Source organism: Dermatophagoides farinae, chromosome 4 (genome assembly GCF_024713945.1).
Source record: "Dermatophagoides farinae isolate YC_2012a chromosome 4, ASM2471394v1, whole genome shotgun sequence".
Lineage (NCBI taxonomy): Eukaryota > Metazoa > Arthropoda > Arachnida > Sarcoptiformes > Pyroglyphidae > Dermatophagoides > Dermatophagoides farinae.
Window position 1 is genome coordinate 5,585,087 of NC_134680.1, and position 20,983 is coordinate 5,606,069.

The 20,983-nt window shown below is 30.2% G+C and overlaps 4 protein-coding genes across 10 annotated transcripts; 2 read left to right on the top strand and 2 right to left on the bottom strand.

Moving 5' to 3' along the window:
* Positions 1–2,216: 2,216 nt before the first annotated feature.
* LOC124500359 (uncharacterized) lies at positions 2,217–2,742 on the bottom strand. Its single transcript, XM_047064427.2, has one exon. It carries the CDS (start codon positions 2,519–2,521, stop codon positions 2,252–2,254), a length of 270 nt encoding a protein of 89 aa, XP_046920383.2. The 5' UTR covers positions 2,522–2,742; the 3' UTR covers positions 2,217–2,251.
* A 157-nt stretch (positions 2,743–2,899) lies between these two features.
* LOC124500358 (putative inactive tRNA-specific adenosine deaminase-like protein 3) lies at positions 2,900–4,226 on the top strand. The gene is made up of 3 exons (XM_047064425.2): positions 2,900–2,988; positions 3,039–3,393; positions 3,465–4,226. The coding sequence occupies exons 1-3, from the start codon at positions 2,931–2,933 to the stop codon at positions 4,021–4,023; spliced, it is 972 nt and encodes a 323-aa protein (XP_046920381.1). The 5' UTR covers positions 2,900–2,930; the 3' UTR covers positions 4,024–4,226.
* On the bottom strand, positions 4,043–13,889 carry LOC124500357 (uncharacterized). Of its 6 annotated transcripts, none has more exons than XM_075730791.1 (15): positions 13,467–13,889; positions 12,941–13,398; positions 7,786–12,866; positions 7,546–7,717; positions 6,833–7,491; positions 6,687–6,772; positions 6,567–6,600; positions 6,221–6,363; positions 5,902–5,988; positions 5,445–5,789; positions 5,146–5,358; positions 4,959–5,078; positions 4,817–4,900; positions 4,693–4,749; positions 4,043–4,583 (listed from the first exon to the last, which is right to left on the bottom strand). In XM_075730791.1, the coding sequence occupies exons 3-15, from the start codon at positions 12,095–12,097 to the stop codon at positions 4,512–4,514; spliced, it is 6,384 nt and encodes a 2,127-aa protein (XP_075586906.1). In that variant the 5' UTR covers positions 12,098–12,866; positions 12,941–13,398; positions 13,467–13,889; the 3' UTR covers positions 4,043–4,511. The 6 variants fall into 6 exon arrangements, 5 of the variants coding, with proteins under 5 accessions (XP_075586906.1, XP_075586905.1, XP_075586909.1 ...); XM_075730790.1 differs by having other exon boundaries at positions 7,786–12,869; XM_075730794.1 differs by having other exon boundaries at positions 6,221–6,342; positions 7,546–7,714; positions 7,786–13,889.
* A 973-nt stretch (positions 13,890–14,862) lies between these two features.
* On the top strand, positions 14,863–19,159 carry LOC124490290 (uncharacterized). 2 transcript variants are annotated; one of them, XM_075730392.1, is made up of 3 exons: positions 14,863–15,277; positions 16,345–17,071; positions 17,163–19,159. In XM_075730392.1, exons 2-3 carry the CDS (start codon positions 16,352–16,354, stop codon positions 18,774–18,776), a joined length of 2,334 nt encoding a protein of 777 aa, XP_075586507.1. In that variant the 5' UTR covers positions 14,863–15,277; positions 16,345–16,351; the 3' UTR covers positions 18,777–19,159. The 2 variants fall into 2 exon arrangements, with proteins under 2 accessions (XP_075586507.1, XP_075586508.1); XM_075730393.1 differs by lacking the exon at positions 14,863–15,277 and adding an exon at positions 16,129–16,220.
* Positions 19,160–20,983: the final 1,824 nt, after the last annotated feature.

The following is a 20,983-nucleotide window of genomic DNA, read 5'->3' on the forward strand; positions in this document are numbered from 1 at the left end:
TGATGATGATTAGGATGATGATGATGATGATCGCCTCATTTTTTTTTAGTTTTCTCTTCCGATTATAATCATTTATAATCAATTGTTCAATTGATTTGATTGATCGATTATTCAAATTCGATTATTATTATATTGTTTGATTATTTCATTACCAAATTCGTCAACATAAAATTATCATCATTTTTTTTTGGTCGATGTGTGTGTGTGAGCGAATTTTCATTCTTTATGGGTGGCCACGATTATTTATTTTTTGGCTCTCATCATTTTTTTTTTTTTTTGGGTTACGTGATTTTTTTCTTTTGATTTCATCGCCATGTTTTTGATGAACAACGAAAAAAAAAAATTTTTCTTCATCTAGAAAAATGCTAAAATAAAATGAAAAAAAAAATCCGATACCAAAGAACGAAAAAAAAAATGACAACGACAACGAATTAAAAGAACGCACGAATGTTCAAAGAAATCTGAATATCATCATCAATGAGAAAGAAAAAAAAATTGAATGAATGTTTATTAGGAATCATGTGATATTGAGACAGACACACAATTATTGATTATCGATTTTTTTTTGGATGATTTTTTCCTTCATCATCATCATCATCATCATCCGTCCATCGATCGATTTTTGATATGAATCGAATCGAATGATCATATGAATGAATGACTGAATATGATTCGGGAAAGAAACAAATCTTTTTTTTCTTTCTTTATTTGATATATACAAACAACAACAACAACAACAACTTTGGATTCGACTTTGATTCGATATCCATCCATCCATTCATTCATTCATTCATTCAATTCAATTCATTCATCTCGAATTTTTTTTGCTCGCTTTCTTTCTTATCATCATTTCGATTTCTTCTTCTTCTTCGTCGAGATCTTTCGTTTTTTTCAATTCGATAATTGAAATGAACAACAGCGAAGGCGAAATTACAAAAAAAAAAAAATTCTCCTCAATCCGAAAAAAAACTGGGAAATAATATTATAAAAAATTACCAGAACAAAAAACAAAACAAATATAAAATCTAGGTTAAATAATAATTTTTGGTTGGCTGGCTGGCTAGTTGGTTTTTTTTTTAGTTGTATCTGCTCCAACAACAAACCAATCAACCAACCAACCAACCAGCATAAACACCTTTGATGTTTATTCCATCAATAAAGGCGCACACGACAAATATATCCACATTAAACAACAAAAAAAAACAAGGGCGCCATTTTTAATTTACCACCAATATTTGATGATGATGAGCACCATTTTTATGATCAGGAAATCCGCCGCTTTATTAATTATTTATAAATTATCGGCCAAATCGGCCAAAAAAAAAATTTCCATGATATTCCAGCTTGATCTAGATTATCATCATAGATGGATGAATGGTTGTTGTCGTTGAAGATTGAATAAACATTTTTACACCCATTTCCGTTTGTCTTCATTTCATATGGTGGAGTTGTCAATTGGTTAAATAATAAAATCATCACACACACACACGCACGCATATATTCCAAGGGTCGAAGAACTTTAAATTCAGGAAAGAGAAAAATACCGACAAAAAATAAAAATAAAAATTTTTCATTCGAAATCAAAAATCGGTACATTCAACTGGTGTTCATTAGAATTTTCAACCTTTGTTTTCAGCAAAAAAAAACTAGTAATTGATTTGCGAAAACTATCCGGAATTAATGATTACTGTGCGTACATGGACATTATTAATGCCGATAATCATCATCATTGATTGATGAACATGATTGAAAAATGCACCAAACGCACACACACACACACTATACAAAAAGACGATTAAAAAACGTCAACAAAACAAAAACAAAAACATACAGAGGATGATTATGATGGTGGACATTGGCATCTATCAATTGTGTCTGTATGCGTGTATTATGTGTTCGTTGGTGGTATTTTATCTCATCTTGTTGATTTTAAAATTAAATACCAGATTCAAAACAAAAACAAAAATTAGATCATCCATTTCCAACAATGGAATAAAAAACGTAAACATATAATTCAGCATATACATGACATTATTTTCCATGATTGGTATTTGATCAATCCAACTATTGGGCAGTAATTTTGTCTAAAAAAATAAAAAAAAAAGAAATTTTTTTTTTTAAAAAGCTTAAAAGTTGTTCAAATTGATATTTAATATTATAGTTCTTCATTGTTGAGTTGATACTGATGATGATGATAATGATGATAATGATGATGACATGGCAAAACAATTTAATTACACATTTGATTACATTATGATAATCGTAGATTACAAGCAATAAATCCCAAATGAATACAACTTGGATACATGATAAGTGCATAGGATTCATCTACATCCCTATTCAATAATCGTAAATGTCGATTGTTTGGTATGAACATCCATTCACCAGCAATTAATTTAGGTACATTTTTCATTATCGATTTAGTTCGTTGATGAATAACATGCATTTCATTATACAATAATAACAGGTAAAAATATTCTCCTACACCTGTATCTATTTTCATTGATGAGAATGGATCCATTCGAATAATGTGTGCATTGTTATTTCCTGGTAGATTTAATGCTGAATTAAAAGCAATTCCATGTTCAATAGCTTTTCGAAATTCGATATCTTTGATATGACGTAATACTTCTTTTCGATATTCTTCACATTGGTCATTCAAATCATGGACCAATATTTGACAAATCGTTTTAGTCGCTGGTTCAATAGTTGGTTCATTATCTTGATTTGTGTCTATCAATGATTCACATAACTTATTTATAACAAAATAAAAATGCGAATTAATTTGATTTCTTTCAAAATTCAACGGAAATTTGAAATCCATTTTTGTAAATAAAAAAAAACTGCTGAAAATATCGATACTATCGATAGCCAACAATAATGAAATATCGAATTTCTCCAGTGAGAGAATCACGTGAAACAGGACCGAAATGTTTCAATCCGAAGTGATTCTTTCGGATATCTACAAAGATGATGCAATTTCAACAGGTATTTTCATTGAATTCCAATTAATTTTAATTAATTCTATGTCACTTTAGTCAAGGTTTTGGTTTTACAGCTATCGGACAAGGCTAAGATGACCAATATAATGAAATTTTTAACGACAAAACTACCGATGACACAAATATCAATGAATCATTTGAAACGAATAAATTCTAAACATGACAATTTCCAGATATTGATTTCTCCGATAAAAGATTCGTCCTGTAATAAAAACGTTGATATCATACAAAAAACGATCAACGAAATGAAAGAGGATTTACGTGAATTTTTACTTGGATTCGATTCTGATAATCTCTGTTTACGAGAAGTAGCAGCATCAAGCCCTTTAACTCGTAATCAATTCGAACGATTATCACCATTGTGGCCTGTTAATTTTTTTGAGAATAAATAGTAATTTCATCATTTATTTAATTGAAATTTATATTCTTGTGATTTTAAAAAAACTTTCATCATTTTCTCAGTATAGCTAAATGCCTTGATGGAAGCATATTTTCACCCGATCATTGGAAACGAATTCATGAATTAATGATTGAAACGTTAAATATGTTGAATAATGATTCACCATCGTGTATGTCGTCCATAATCGTCAAGGATAATGGCAAACGAATTGTAACTAAAACCATTTCAAGGACCAATCAACATCCATTACATCATGCAGTGATTGTTGCCATATCAAATGTTGCCGAAATACATAAACAAGCTAAAGAACAATTATTAAAGGATCCAGATTCATTTCAAGGTGATAATCATTATTATAAGGATGATTATCTTTGTACCAACTATGATTGTTTTCTTAGCCAAGAACCATGTATAATGTGTGCAATGGCATTGGTTCATTCAAGAATTCGTCGTGTATTTTTCTTCGAATCAACAACAATATCGACAATTACTAATGAATGTTATGATCAGCCATATACTGTACAAAAATTGCATATAAATTCAAATCTAAATCATCGTTATGAAGTATGGAAACTTTCCAAACAGGAAAATTATGCAAATAAAAAACAGCGGACATCATGATCATCATTATTATTAGTTGTTTTTTTTGGTTTCAATAATTTTATTATTTAATTGAGATCACATGATAAATTGACATTGATGGGTGTAGGTTTTCTTTTTTTTTCTCTTTCTCCCTCTCTTTCCAAAAAAAAAAAATATTCAATGATTGTGAATATATTGTATTCAAACAATAAAGGAAGTTGGATTGAAATTCCGATTGATAAATGAATGAATCCTGAATAATAATTAGTGTAATATGGTAAATGTGTGAATGAGTGAAAAAAATTGATCCAGAAATTCAGCGGCAGCAGCAATTAACAGCAAATTATTCGAGAACAAAAAAAAAGAGAGAAAGGCACAGAAATGAAAATTATTTTACAGGAAAAACAAAAACAAACAAACAAAAAAAAATGAATAAATTTAGGTCGAAAGAGAGATCGAATTTTATATTTTGTCGCTTTTATGGATTTATGAAAATATCAGGATGGATGGATCGAAACCTTGGGATTTCACATGTAACTTGGTGCTTCTTGTCCGGTCAATAAACGAAACATGGAAGTTGGCATCGTTTTCATGTGAATCTACAAAAAAAATGAGGAAACATGAAAATGAAAAAAAATTGTCAATTTTTTTTGGCGATTGAGCCAAATCATCATCATATTAGATTAATTTTCACATTGGAAAACCTACTTCTCCCACTGAAGTGGCCAATAAATTGACAATTCGATCATGTGGTACGGCTACAACCTAGAAATTTTTTTAAAAAAATAATTAATTGATTTGTAATATTTTAGAATATAAAATTATATCATACACTTTGTCCATTGATTTCGATTATACGATGACCAACACGAACACCGCCACGTTCGGCTATTCCACCACGAAGTAAGCTACAAATCTAAAGATGATAAATGGTATTTTAATTTAAATTGTCATAAATCCAAACAAATACATACAACACCATTTTGTACGCTAAATCCTAATTGATATTTTGTATCAGGACGTTTAATTTTCACTTCAACAACCGGTGGACAAGGAACAATCGTGAATTTAACGACAGTTTGATTTTTAGTGTTCTGTAAAACAATGAAATAAAAAAATTTCAACAATTTCAAATGAAATTATTCGAATCGAATAATGTACCTTGACATAGTTTTGACAAGTAGATAATGGAAGACCAACCAGACTGATGCCATTAATGGCAATGATTTGATCACCAATATTTAATTGTCCACAACGAGCACTAGGACTATTTTGGGCTAAATTTGCAATGACCACTGTAGGGAGCATTGAACCCCAGCCAGATTCAACGATTACGATTCCGAGTATTTCTCCTTTTTGTTTGGGCACAATGACCTAAATTTTTTAATATTTGGATAAAAGGCAAATGGATTGAATTGAAATGCGAATCATTTAAGAGTATGTGTCGATGTATTACTTACTTCTTTTTGTTTTTCTCTTTTAGAGAACATTTCTAGTTCATCGCCGAATATTTCTTGTGAGTTAAGTACTTCTTGATAATCCATTTCCTTTAAAAAGCTACTATCTTTAATACCGTTAGCTTTAAGGAATTCCATGTAAGCCACTTGAAATGCCTGACCAATCGATTGGGCAATGTACTGTGCTTCCTCCGATTCAAACACATGGCATATCATTTTAGGTGAACGCTTGATTCCGGAATCATTCTGATCATCGATCTGTGAACGACGTCTGGCCATCAACACTAATAGATCACCAATGTCGGCAATGTATGATATTGTTCGAAGTGCATGATCCATCATAATTTCCTGTTGACGAATGGTTGATGACGGAGGTGGTGATGATGGCGTTGATGAAAGGAAATGATGGGGGAAAAAGACATTGACAAAAATGAAAACAAACGCAATTAAACAAACATACTTTCAAATCTGTATTCAGAACCATGATTTTTTCTGTTGAAATAAACAGATCGACCTCGGTGCTTGGCTGTGATTCTCCTTCCGGTGCCTTTCCGGTTAAACATGAATTTTTACAATATAAAAATAACATGGAAAAATTTAAAAATTCAACCAAATAAAGATATTATCGCAATGATTCTATCGATTATTTGAATAAATGCTCTTTAAACTAACTGCTACTAATGCATAGACTTACCAATGACTATACGAATTCATTTTGAAAGCAAACAAAAATTTTGTTAAAATTAAGACCATAGAATTTTTCACTGATCATCACTGACCTTGATCCTTGAAACAGCCTCTTCTGCTTGCATCATACGAGTTGCTTTCGTAGGTTGTCCATCGCATACTAATTGTGTTGAACCCAGATAACGAGCACGAAATAGTACACCTTCGATTAAAACTTTTGATGATAAATGGCGAGCTAAATTTTAAAAAATAAATAAATTCCATTATAAATATAGGATTTGCTCGAAAATAAAATGAATGACTTACGTAGAGAAAATAATAAAAAACGTAAAGATTTATAAGAAAAAGATAGTTAAAAAGTGTTTATCAATGAAAATTAAATTATTTTCAAATAGCTTTTTAAAATCGAAATTTAAAAAAATTAAATCATTTATTTACCTTCACGTGATGTGTTGGAACGTTTAGTTTGAGTCTATTTTTAAAAAATAGAATGATTTGAAAATCATTAATTGAGAATTTCAAAAAATATAAAATTCATTAAACCTGTGTTCATTATACCTTTTCATCATAGAATCCTTTATCATCATTTTGACTAACACGTTGACTACCGAGTAGCCGATCAGTTTCCTGATCAGTATCACAGTCTATTTATATGAAAGAGAATAATGTGAAATTTAAATTCGATAATAATAAGAATCACTGACCATCATCAGGATGTCTAAGATTTGGAGCTGGTATTGATGATGATGATGATGTACCAATAGGTGCGACACCTGAAATGTTAATGGTTCCAGGTACAATAGTTGCATTCGTAGAATTCAACGTAGCCTGAGGTTGTGTTGCTTGTGACTGAAGATCTTGGGTAGGAGATTGATTTAATTGTGTTGACTTATGATAATGATGATATTGATGATGATTGATCGATGATGATGATGATGATGGGGGTGGTGGTTGCCCATGATGAGCTGATACCGATGAAGCAGATGATGCAGCCGATGATGCGGATGATGATGATGCATTATGATGATGATGATGATGATGATGATGAAGTGAACCATCACCCGGTGAGTTAGGCGATTGCAACATTGTTGGACTACTGCTTAGATTCGGATAGTTTTGTTGATGTTGTTGAACACTGGATGGTTGTGGTGATGGATGATGATGAAAATAATGATGGTAAGAATTATGGCCATATGAATGAGGTGGTGATTGTGGAGAATCGGAAGCTGCATCAACAGTCGATCCAGGAGACAATGTAGTGTTATTGTTGTTATTAATATTTTGGTTGGCCGATAATGATGATGAATGAATCGATTTATTTGGCATCGTTGCACGCATTGATGAATGTGAATTCGTCATTGGTCTGAAAAATTTAAACGATTTTATATTTTTTTACTTTTATATTTTTTTTTTATACCTGTTGGACGATGATGAACTTAGACAATATTTATTATCATGTGCTATTCCTGTTTGTTGTCCAGTTTGACATCGTAAATCAGTCATATCCATTCGTTTCGGATGATGTTGAGTTTGACTCAATGAATTAGTTGTGCTGTCTGTCACTGTTCTAACAGTATTGGTTTCATCTGCTTTGGAAAATTTGAAAATTAAATTTAAAGAATGTTTATCAAGAAAAAAATTTTTTTAACAAAAATACCTGTAATCATTTGAAAATTCGTTGGCATTGATGATGGATGATACTCATATGAATTGGAATTATCATACATAATATTCGAATCTTTATCATCCGTATCATGAATTCTATTGTTTGAATTGGATGTCGTTGTGGATTCATCTCTCCCTGTATACGGGCCATTATTTTTTCCACCCACATTAAAACCAGTAAAATATGATGGTTGTGGTTGGCCATTTGTTATTTTTGCTTTGGCTACAAATTGATCTTGATTTTGTTTACTATTGTTGTTATGATAACAAAAATCATAGGAGTTTTGATTAACAGATTCACCGTCAACATTCATTGTATTCGATTGCTGTTGATGATAATTATTGTTGAATGATGATGATTGCGATGCGACATTTGTCGTCGTTGTTGTTTCACAACCAATTACCGTTCGACCATTTGATGTTTGATATTCATGATTATAATCATCGAATGGTGGTGGTTGCTGTTCATTATTTATCCCTGTAATATGATCTTGATCATCCCCACCATCATCATCATCATAATCATATTCCATCATTTCACCATCATCTCCATCATCGCTTGATGGCATTCCAGATGAAAGACCATCTTCAAGAACGGGCATAATATTTATTAATCTTGTATCATTTTCCGGTATCATTGATGATGATGATGATGATGATATTTTTTCCTTATTATAATAATCACGACGATTACAATCACCATTGCCAGACAAACATAAATCACTAACATTCAAATGTGTCGAATATTGATGATTTTCAAGAAAATCTTTTCCATTAGCCAATTCGGGTGATAAACATATGAATGAATTTAATTTACTTTTACGATTACGTCCAATATCATTATTATTGTTATTATTATTATCGACGGTCGATGATGTTGCCGATGTTTGATCGAGTTGTAAATCATTATTACTAATACCGCTATCAGCTACTTGCAATTCATTCTCATCATTGTGTGTTTTTGTATAATGAGATTTCGTATAATTCTTACGAAATTCTTGATTAAGATGATGTGATGATGATGATGAACCATAATCATCATGATCATGATAATTATATTTATCGCCAGATTTATTACTATCACTCGATTCTAATGAACCAGAATGATTCATCTTCAAATAATCCGATAAACGACCACTGGCAGCTGTAGCTGATGCATTCGTAATTGAAGAAAATTTTCTTAACGTTGCCATCTTTGTCAATGATGATGATGATGATGATTCGGCATTGGAGGATTTGGTAATTTTATTTGCATTTGATGAAATCATATAATTATCATTAAATTCTTGTTGTTGTTCCAAATCAGTACGTTGAATAGATTCGGATTTTATAATCTCATTAAATGTTTTCATTGGTGATGGTTTTGCATTGGTTGAAGTATTATCAGTTTCACTATCGATGGCAGTTTCAGTATTCGATATATTCAATATTGATTTAACTACTTCATCACAAGTGATTTGTGTTTGTTGAGTAGGATATGGTTGAATTGGCAAACTATTCTGACTAGATTCTTCATATGATGGTTGATTCGAATTCGAATCATTTGACATCATCGTCATCATCATTTTAGATTTATTCGTTGATCGCCATTCAGATGATGATTTTTTTGTCGGTCGATTTGATGGACAAGAAAAACTGGATGAACTATGAACATCGGTAGAGGAATATGTTGCTGATGTTGATGATGAATGTGGTGAACCATTTGCTGATGATAATGTTGTCGATTTTAATGAACCTATTATCGATTCTTTTTGCACTATTGGTTGTTGCTGTTGAATAGATGTCATACTATTGTCATAATCATTATTTGTTACATTATTATTCGATGATATAATTCTTTGTGGATAACCAGGTTTTGGTCCATAACGTTTTGGTGAGCCTTCATATTGAGCTATTGGTACAGAACCAATAATTCGTGCAATTGGCTCATTTAAATCAAATTCTGATTTTTTCTCAATCGAAATACTGGATTGATCTGATTCGGATCCAAGATCAATTTCTTCTTTATGATCAACAATAAAATTATTATAGTCTTGTGTTTGAATATTATCATTACAATCATCATCAATATCATCAACAATGACATTATCTGTGCCATTGTTTTTTGATACAATTGATAATTTATTCTTTAAATCGGTGGCAAATTTTTCGCAAACTAAATTCATTTCATTTCTTATATTCTCATCTACATTATCATTATCATCAACGATATCATCTATCATTGTTTTATCGGTTGTACCAAGTTCTGTTTGTTTAGGCAACAATGTTGTTGTTGTTGTTGCTGTTGTAGAAAATCGTTCACATTCTTGATTATTATTTTGGTTATTTTCCAAAAAAGATTGATGTTGATGTTCGATAAATTTGAAATTACGATTCTTGTTATTGTTCATCAACGATGATGATGATGGTGATCGATGATTAGTCGTAACTAGTTCAATTGTTGCACAATTATTCGTATTAGATGTGCGACTACAATCATCATCAAGATCATTTACAGAATCTATGTTAATATCACTTGAAGATGGCATTTGACAATCTTCTTTATACGAAATGACATTCGACGTTGATGTTGATTCCATTTCTGATGGCTGATGATGTTGTTGTTGCTGACTAGAGAATTTTTCATTCGAATATTTCGAATTTTTTCCCATTGTATCACCATGATTTATGGCCGATAAATTTTCATTTGAATCATTTGAAAATTCATCTATATTGTCCGTGAATTTAGATGAATTCTCAATATTTGTCAACAATTCATTATTTTGATTTGTATTGTTTGTGGATTGTTTATTGCTACGGAATTGAGCTACACTAGATGGCATGGTTGATGATGGCAAAATTTTCTTGTCTGTACCAACATTGTAATCAGTGGCAATGGACACAGTAGTTTCCATCAAATCGGGTGATGGTGCTAGATCCATAAAATTGAATGATGGTCGAATGACCATTGAACCAATGTTTGATTTAAATTTATTCTTAACCACAGCCGATTTAGACATAATTTGATGGCTATTATTCTGATATCGTTTTTTCGATCGAGTACTGCGGCTTGAACTAAATAATTCATTACCACCAGCCATTGCTAGATGATGATCACGAGATCTCAAATCATTTTGTTGACGGCTAATATGATGATGATCATCATCATTAACATCCACATCATCAACATCGCCATCACAATAATCATCATCATCACAATTATTGTGTTTTATATTATTTACATTAGTCGTCGTACCGATTGATTTAATCAAAGTGGTATTTTTATCTCGATTCATTTTGTTTACCATCATAGCATCCATGTTGATCCTACTGAATAGGATATCATCTTCATCGTTGAGATCATAATCTAATTTATCTTGACGGCCACAAATATCAACATTTTGAATTTTATCATCTTCAGGTGATAAAAGTAGACTATCCAATCGTAATTTAGCTGCAATTGTTGGCTCTTGATTTTTTAACCTTCTTGGCCGATGGATAGAATTACTGGTTGTTGTGACTGTATTATTTGTTTCATTACCCCCATAGGGTATTGATTTCCGTATCGATGTTTCGTTCGATGATGATCGATCACGTGAACAGGTCGAATCGTTCGACATTCGTTCATTTTTGATTGAACGAATTTTCGATTTTGATTCTCGATCATCTGGTTGCGATTTTTGTTGTTGATTATGTGTTGTTATCATTGGCTGCGGTATATGCATGTTGTCTTCAATTGGCGATAATGTAGGTGGTGATGGTGATGGTGATATGCCCATAAAATTCCATATCCGTTTTCCATGATCATTTATTCGGTTATTTGAATTTTTCAATCTCGGATTCGTCGTTGGAATTTGTTTTTTATTCAAATCAATCGATGGTCGAACAGTGGCTAATGAACAATCATGTTGATCGTTTTTGATATTACCATCATTATTATCATTATCATCACAACAATCTTTAACATCATGATGGTATTCCATAGGTGTTCTTTTATCTTTATTATTATTATTATTATTATTGGAAGTGGTTATTTTTGTTTTTGGTCGACATTTTGGAAATAATTTTTCAATAAGCTCAGCATTTTCCATAAAACCATCATCACTTAGATTATTAATTGATTTACTATTACTAAAGCCAACAATATTCTGCTGTATATTGTCCGAATTCGATTGCAATTGTTGTTGTTGTTGTTGTTGTTGATGATGTATAATCGAATGATAAGATTGACTTTGATGAAAGTTTTTATTTATATTCGATGAATTACCGTTGGAATTATTATTATTATTATTATTTTTCCAACCACCATTCGTTTGGTATGGCATTTCGAAATTGATAATTTTTTTTTTACTTTTTTTCTTCTTGTTCGATCACATTAACCACTTTGTTATTCGTGTGTGTGTGTGTGTGTGTCTGTATGTGACAGTATTAGCAATCACATCGATTCAAAATGAATAATTGATTGATTGATAGGCACTGAACTTTATGTGCTGCATGTAATAATAATGATGATGATGATGATGATGATTTTCAATTAAGCTCTGATTAATTAATATTTTTTTTTCAATTAATAAATAAAAGTTCAAAATGTATTATAAGCTGGATTCAAGATTCGATGATTTTTGTTTAGCATTTACATCTGTTCAAACATCAGAAAAAAATAATGCAAACAAAACAATGATTATTCATTTGATGACGATGTGAACTCGAAAAATCTCCAAAAAAAAATGATCATAAAATCTGGCAATAGTTTGTTGGCATTCACAACAAATGGTGGTTTTTTTCTGGTTGAATATTGGGGGGGGGCAAAGAACTGAACTTTTCTCAATGCTGCTGCTGCTGCTGTTGTTGTTGTTGTTGAGTCAGTATTAATATCTCTTATTGGATCGATGATACCAGAATAACAAAAAAGTGGTGATAATGATTCGAGTAAAAAAAGATGTACACAAAAAAAATCTCGAAGTTGAAAAATGTTGTTGAATACGTCGGAATTATTTTCTATTTTTTTTCATTCCATCCATCTACATTAGTGGGTGACACGTAATTTCTCGAATGAAGAATAAATATCAACATCTATTGTTGTTGGTATTGCTGCTGCTTTTAGTGGAAAATAATAATGACAACAAGAATATTCTTATTTTATTCGTATCACACACACACACACATACCTTGTACATACATGAGCTATGATCATCATGTTGTGTGTAGAGTAATAATGATTCCATTCGGGAATTTCAACAATATAGACCCGATAGTTTTTTTTTTGCTTTTCCCATTCATATTCTATTCAATAGATCGAATTTTTTTTTTGGCGAGTCCATTTCATTCATATATGTGAACTATATATAATCTACTACCAGCGGCCTTTCTTTTGGAACGAACGGACGAAGTAGTATAATGCATAACCGTTTGTCGTTCCATGTATGAACCCGAATGTTTTTGTTCTGTTTGAGATTCGTTAGCGCATACGCAAACACCGATGATTTCGGGTAAAAAAAATGGGATTTACCCAGAAACAATTTGGTAATGATTCGGTTTTTGGCCAGTTTAACATATATAACATTAATGTGCGTATGACATCTGCACGATATTCAGGAATTTCTTTCATTTTCAGTTTCACGGATACCTAAAGATTGAAAAGAAATTCATGCATACATAATATAGATTGATAAATAGATTTTTTGTAAACGATACCGTTTTGTCACGGTTTAGCGGTGTTAACTACTGTTGACGAATTTTTCTTTGAATGTTTGATTCATAGTCAGACAAAGATGATGTGATGATGATAACAAGAAAAAACATGAACTTCTGTTTGGTTTTCTTCAAAAAAAAAACAGAGAAAAAATTTAATAGCGATAACAGTGACGATGATAGTGACACCTCTTATAATAAACAGTAATGATGGGCTAACTAAAAAGTGGGTTTTTCACATTTTTCAAAATGTAGAAAAAAAAAACAAAAATTTTTATCACCGAAATAAATGAAAGTCAATCAAACAAAACAAAAAAAATTCGACAATGATGGCAGATCATTTCGAACCGTTTTACGAACATTTTACTGGAAACTTTCCTAACAAAATTGATTAAGCTTTCATAGAAACTTTTTGCGCATATTCAATATCCGCCGTTCCAGGATTTTATTGATAAATTTTTTTTTTTGACTAAATAACATTTCGAATCGACAAAGAAACATGGTATGAAGATTTCCTTTTTTTTTACTGATAATAGCATCGTTTATACAATGCAAATTCTTGCAGTGTGTATGTACTGGGGCTTAATTATAACAAAAATGATCTATTTTACCCTACGAGTTCTTTATCTGTGTATCATTTTTTTTGTCCGTTATCAGTTTTTTTTTCTTGTTTTGTTATCCTTTGATAATATTATTCGTTCAACATAAAATGATTTACATCATCATCAATTTAGTTGGAAACATTTTTTTCAAACATTTAGCTTTTATTTTCTTCCTTTTCGTATACGTGTATACGTATGGTAGTAGCATAGATTTTCAACAATGATGCCAACTCGCGCGTTTTTTTGTCTCTCTCTCATGTCTGTTGTTCATGTAAAAATTGACGAGTTACAGACTATGCCCGACTTGTGAGTGAATTATCGTTCCAGTAGAAAGTTCATAACTTGTATTTATTTGTAAATCGTAGCCCGTCTGTATGTGGTAGAGGCGCAACAAGTTTTTTTTTGTTTTGTTTCAATGACCACTACTATTGACATAATCAACAATCAAATGGGTCATTCATAAATGAAATTTTTTTTTTCACTTTATCAATTACACATTGACTATAATACTGCTGCTACTATAATATAATACACACTACAACTACATTGTGTGAATGGAAGTGTGCGCGTTTTTTCTTTGATTTCCTTTTTTTTTATTTTTTTTATTATTATCTTTCCTCCTCCTCCTCCTCCTCTTCATCATCATCATCCTCCGCCTTTTCGTATCCAATTGTTGAGCGCTCGCTAAAAAAAAAATCGATGTCGAATGTCGTCGTCGTCGTTGTTGTTGTTGTTGTCCAATCCATTATTATCATCAACAATTTATATTAAACAAATAAAGCTCAAAGTGTCTTTTTATTGAGAATTTTTTTTTCTATGCGGTTTTCATGGAATTTTATTTTTATTCAAAACAACAACATCACTAGCAAAAAAAAAAATGAATCGTTTGTACGATTCGTCGTATAAGATTTAAAACAACTTCTGGAACAACGTTTCATTTCGTCATTTCGTCAAAATTTCATTATTTCGAACAAAAAGAAAAAAAAAGAAAATTTCGTTGTTGAAAATTCGGGTCAAATTTCATTCAAAATAATTTTTTGTGTTTGTGTGTGAATTATAATAAAAAAAAACATTCGAAATTGGTGATTTTTATTTTCAAATTTTTTTTTGGTTTTAAGTGAAAGAATTTTTTTTTTGAAATTAACATCATTTGTTGTGTACGTGTGTGTGTGTGTGTGTGAGCAGTAAGGTGAATTTTGAACCACTTTTCAGGTAAGATTTTTTTTTTCGTTTTTGTTTTTGCTATTCTCTTGATGTTGAAAAAAAACCCAACAGTGAAACGGAAAGCTTTTCCGTTTTTCTTCAACGTTCAATTTGATTTTTCTATTCGTTTTTTTTTCGTTCAAAATCAAATTTCGCATAGAGATTTAAGAATAATGTACAGAATTTTAATTTTAATAGAAAAAAAAATTATTCAGAATATTCGAAATCTTTTTATCTGAAATTCTCAGAACGCGTGGAAACTTCTTGTGTGTGTGTGTGTGTGTGTGGTGATATATTCAAATACCAAACAGATTAGATTTCGTAATTTTTTCTTGTTTTTTGTCGTTTTCATTTTTTATTTTATTTTATTATTTATTAGATGAATGAAAAAAAAAATTATGCAAAAGGCGTCGTCATCATTTGTGTGTTGGTGTGTGTGTGTGTGTTTGTGAATGGTGAACTCACACGTACACACACACTCCCTATTGCAAGAAATATATGAACGATATAGAATTTAATGTAACTTCAGGCTAAATAAATTCAGGACAAAAATGATTATTTGATTCATTGCAATTAAAAATCAATGAATATTCTGGAAAATTTTCCATCGTGAATCAAATGAATATTTTTTTTAAATTTTTTACAAATAAAAAAAAACAAAGTTCGAATTTCCTAAAAATATCATCATGATGATGATTTTGAAAATGAATGTCCAAATATTTTTTGCTTTAGAAGTTTGTAATAAAACAAAACAAAAAAAAATGTTGGCTTCACTGTCACGCAAGTTTTTTTTAATGTTTTCTCGTTCTTTTTTTTCATGTTTTCACATTTTCACATTCCCGTTGTGTGTGTGTGTGTGTGTGTGTGTGTGTTGTATTCCTCGTTTTGTGTGCATTGCTCGCTTTTTATTTCTTTTTTTTGCTCGTGTGAGATTCATTCGTTTCATATATATGTATGATGATGATATCAACAGTTTGTTTGACCTAATTTTGTTTTTTTTTAATAATTTGTTCCATACATTAATTTATTGATTTTTTTTTCTTGAAAAAAATTACAATTTTTTTTTTAAATGTTAGGTGAAATATGGCCAATCAGAATTCAAATTCAAGTGATCTTGATGGTGGTAGTGCTGATGGTGGTGTAACTACAATGGAATCAATGGAAACTGGTGGTACTGGTGATGTACCAATCAATAGTTATCAGGTTATACGTTTAAATCATCAGGATCGTATGTCATCAGCATTTGAATCAATGCTTTGTGATGAAATGTTTTGCGATGTAACAATTATTTGTAATGGTCAAGCTGTTAAAGCACATCGTGTTATACTTGCTGCAGCATCATCATATTTTAAAGAAATTTTTCAACATATACCATTTGGTTTTTGTCCAATTGTGTTTCTTAAAAATTTCACTAATGAAGATTTAAATAATATACTGGAATTTATTTACAAAGGTATATTAGTTATTCCATCTGACCGTATTCAATCGTTAATTGATTCAGCCAAATCACTTGGTATTGTTGGTCTAGCTACATTACAAATGAATATTAATGATAATAATCAAAATAATAATGGAAATTTATCGATAATTAAAAATATTATTACACAAAATGATGACGATGATGGTGGCGATGATGATGATAATGATAATGATAATGATTATAATAATATTGTTAATGATAAAAATATTGATATATCATCATCATCGGCAACAATCAATCAAAATAATAGTAATACAACGAATAATAATAATAGATTACATACTGGTCGTAAAAAACGTGGCCGTAAACGTAAATTACCAATTGTAAGTTTAATAATTTTGTTACGATTTCTTTTTTTGATTGATTTTTTTTTGGTTAATTTTTTAATTTTTTTTTTCGTTTCATCATTATTAGTCAAATGATAATAATAAACCTGTTGTTGTTAATAATAATAATTCTAATGATGATCTCAGCACCGCCATCACTACTACTATTACTACTATTGTTACTAATCCCGTCAAACCTATCAATGATAATGATAATAATCAATTTAATAATGGTTCAAAAATACATAAATCATTCTCATCAACAACAACAAACCATCAATCGAATGGTCTCAATCAAAATTTAAATGATATTAAAATATCAAATAAACCGATTATAGAATCGATCACATCATCATCATCATCATCATCACCACCATCATTGTCATCATTATCATCATCGTCATCGTCATCGCCACCAAAATCCAATGGTTTAGATAATAGAAATGATAAATGTAATGTGAATCATACACAATTGAAAACTGTAAATAATTTACAAAAATCGATAATTACGAATGAAAAATCCATTGTATCATCATCATCATCAACAACAACAACAGCAGCAGCAGCTAATGATGATAATACAAGCAATGGCAATAAATCATCAGGTCTATTATTGGGTGGAAAATTGCTTCGAAATCGAAATTCACAACAGTCAACTACGGAAAAAAAATCTTCAATATCGAATAATAATTGTGATCAACATCAGCATCATGATGGCCAGATATCAGATAATAAAAATAACAATAATAGTAACAGCAGTAGCACCAGTAATACAAAGAATAATAAGATAACAAAATCAAAATTACGATCATGGTCACAACAAATATGGCAGAAAAATCTAGCAACACTTAGATCATCGACAAAAAACACTAATGTATTACCATCATGTGGTTCATCATCATCATCATCATCATCATCAGATTCTGTTGATCATGATCAATCATCGAATGATAATCAAAATGTTGTTGGTGTTGGTAGTATAATTTCCGAAACAACATCTAAAGCCAATGATACAAAAATATTGAAAACAACACCAGCAAATGTTGATATTAAATATGAAATACCTGAAGGAAATTTAATACGTGTAGAACCACGTCGTGGTAGACCACCGAAAATTAAACAATCATCAACATCATTTACTACCATTCAAAATCAACAGGTACCAAGATTAAGTCCATTGGTTCTGTCAACAAAATCAACAAAAAAATTAACCAATGGTACTGTAAATGGTCATAATGGTGCTGTTAATGGAAATTCAAAAGCCGTTGGACAACAAAAATCTATTAAACGTGGTAGAGGAAGACCACCATTACTTAAACAAGATCCATATTTAAGAGAAGGTGCATTATCTAATCCAAAATTTTTATCCAATATTGCGAAATCATCTTCATTTACGGCAGCTTCAAATACTCTTACCGATGTCGCTGCAACCATTGTTATTCCGGTTCAATGCTCAACTTCATCATTGATGACCACTAATAATAATGATAATCAAAATATGAAAACTATAATACCAAAACAAGAAAATATTGACGATGATGACGATGATGATGGTGGCGATGACAATGAATTGACCATTACAAATGGGACAGCCAATATTATTGATAATAATCCGAAAAAAACAACAACAACAACAACATTGGAAATGACCACTAATAATTCTATATCGTCTACTACAAATCATGCCACCATTTCCACTTGATGTTGATTACTGTAGTAATAAATTTTCACATATTCATCTTCTCTTCTCCGTCCTGAATTGATGATATATATGATTTTGATATAAACATATGTTGATGATTGATAAACATAATTATTTTCTTTTGATTTATTTTGTTTAATAATGTTTTGTGAAAAAAAAACATACACAGCATCTATTCAGATTCCTTTTTTTTTGTTCAATAATGAATAGATATAATCTTGATTTAATAATTTTGTTTCATAATCACCACCACCAACACCCACCCACCCACCATTTACAGACATATTCACTTACCTTACTTACTGTATAGTTATTATATATAATTTTCATTATCATTCTTTTTCATTGAAATTTAAAAATAAATTTAAAAAAAAATTCATAAATCAAACAACAAATTGTTTCATATTAAAAAAATATTCATGATTCGAATTTTTCATTTTTTTTTTCATTTTGTCAAATTCAGATGGCGAAAGTTTCATTTAAATTGTTCGAGTTGAATTTTTCTTTCGTAAGATGTCGTTATGTGTATTTGTTTGTTTATCATTTTGGATACAAATCAAATTCTTTATAAATGTTCCGTTAATTTATTCCATGGTTATAAATCATTGACGATCAATAATCCTAATATATATTAAAATTTACCGGGTCCCAAAAAATAATATTCCGGTGACTGTTCTAATTTCTATTTATTTTTATGGCTAAAAATAAATAAATCAAAGACCATTGAACGCTTTTGGATCATTGAAAGAAAAAAATTTGATCAGATTATTATCACTTTGGTAATTGGTAAAAGTAAAAGAAAAAAAAATTGATTATTTCCACGAACAAATTCTCATTTTGCAACCAAAATTAAAATTGTTGTTTTCATGGCATCAAATTTAATAAATGTCTGGGCCAAATTAATCCAATTCATATATGAAACAAAATATAATAATAATAATCTTTGGATTTGGTTGCTGAATGGTGGAAGCGAAAAAATTCACATCTGCATATGACATGAACATGAATAAGAATTTCAGAATTATAACGCTACTGTTATTCTGTACATATGCAGAAAAAAAACGTCCTTCAATTATCATTGAATATGAAATGAATGCCATAATCAATCGATTGAGGCATGATTATACATATTTCAAAATTGTGTAATTATTATTATTTGATGATAATTAAGAAAAATGTAATGTAATTCAATGTCCGGAAATCCTTTAATACAACAAATAAGATGAAGAATTATACAATACATTCATATTTCGTAATTTCAACACACAAATGAATTTGTTTCTCCCTGTCTCTCACTCTCTCTCTCTTTCTCTTTATTTATTTTAGCAACAACTAAATGTTTAATTATCCATTGATTGATTGATCAGCCAATCATCATGACAACAAAAAGAATTTGCAAAAAAAAAATTCCTATTTCTCATCATCATTCTGAACATCTGGATGATGAAGATGGCAATGTGAACGAAATCAAAAATAATGATTGTTTGGTTTTGGTTTTGATTCGTTTTTTTTTCTGAATTCCGTATTTCTAGAAGAAAAAAAAATTCCTGTCCTCAACATGTTGGTTTTTTTTCCCCACCACCACCGCCACTAACTACGGAAAAATGGATTGATGATTTATTTTTAAACATCCCAATTATAATCATCATCATCATCATTAGGATCCATAAATATATGTTAAACGTTTGAAAGAGTTACAAAGTTTTTACGAGCTGTATTTATCCCATTACATTCATATATTTATGGTGAAACCATCGGGGTTAAATAATTTCATCATCATCATTATTTCCACTGATAAACTGATCATCTTGAATTTATTTTTTCATTCCAATGTTCCCATTTTTATCTTCCATTCACAATTTTTTCGGCGACCAAATTTTTTTTTTTAAATTTCATTTCTCCATTTTGTTTCATCATCATCATCATCATCAATTATAATCGATCAGATTGTATAGTGGATGAATTTTGTACCATTTCCATGAAGCGGCATTTAATAATAATAATAATTTTTCAACAAAAAAAAAAAAAAAAAGATTAATTCATCATGGATCAATCGATTTCAAAGAAACAAGAAAAAAAAGTACATTCGAAAAGAACATTGCACAACATAAAATTTTGTGCACCAAGTAGTACGCGTGTTAATTTCTTGCAATAATGATAAATGAATCGTCGTAGTCATCTTAAGAATGAATAATTGGAATTTTTTT

What these genes read in the sequence shown, in the direction of transcription:
- LOC124500359 (XM_047064427.2), bottom strand. Translation starts at nt 2,521, where the DNA reads ATGGATCCATTCTCATCAATGAAAATAGATACAGGTGTAGGAGAATAT.
- LOC124500358 (XM_047064425.2), top strand. Translation starts at nt 2,931, where the DNA reads ATGTTTCAATCCGAAGTGATTCTTTCGGATATCTACAAAGATGATGCA. An exon ending in AGATGATGCAATTTCAACAG is followed by an intron (nt 2,989 to 3,038) that starts GTATTTTCATTG and finishes ATGTCACTTTAG; the next exon opens with TCAAGGTTTTGGTTTTACAG. An exon ending in AATTTTTTTGAGAATAAATA is followed by an intron (nt 3,394 to 3,464) that starts GTAATTTCATCA and finishes TCATTTTCTCAG; the next exon opens with TATAGCTAAATGCCTTGATG.
- LOC124500357 (XM_075730791.1), bottom strand. Translation starts at nt 12,097, where the DNA reads ATGCCATACCAAACGAATGGTGGTTGGAAAAATAATAATAATAATAAT. An exon ending in GAATTTTCAAATGATTACAG is followed by an intron (nt 7,718 to 7,785) that starts GTATTTTTGTTA and finishes AATTTTCCAAAG; the next exon opens with CAGATGAAACCAATACTGTT. An exon ending in AAAGAGAAAAACAAAAAGAA is followed by an intron (nt 5,359 to 5,444) that starts GTAAGTAATACA and finishes TAAAAAATTTAG; the next exon opens with GTCATTGTGCCCAAACAAAA.
- LOC124490290 (XM_075730392.1), top strand. Translation starts at nt 16,352, where the DNA reads ATGGCCAATCAGAATTCAAATTCAAGTGATCTTGATGGTGGTAGTGCT. An exon ending in GTAAACGTAAATTACCAATT is followed by an intron (nt 17,072 to 17,162) that starts GTAAGTTTAATA and finishes CATCATTATTAG; the next exon opens with TCAAATGATAATAATAAACC.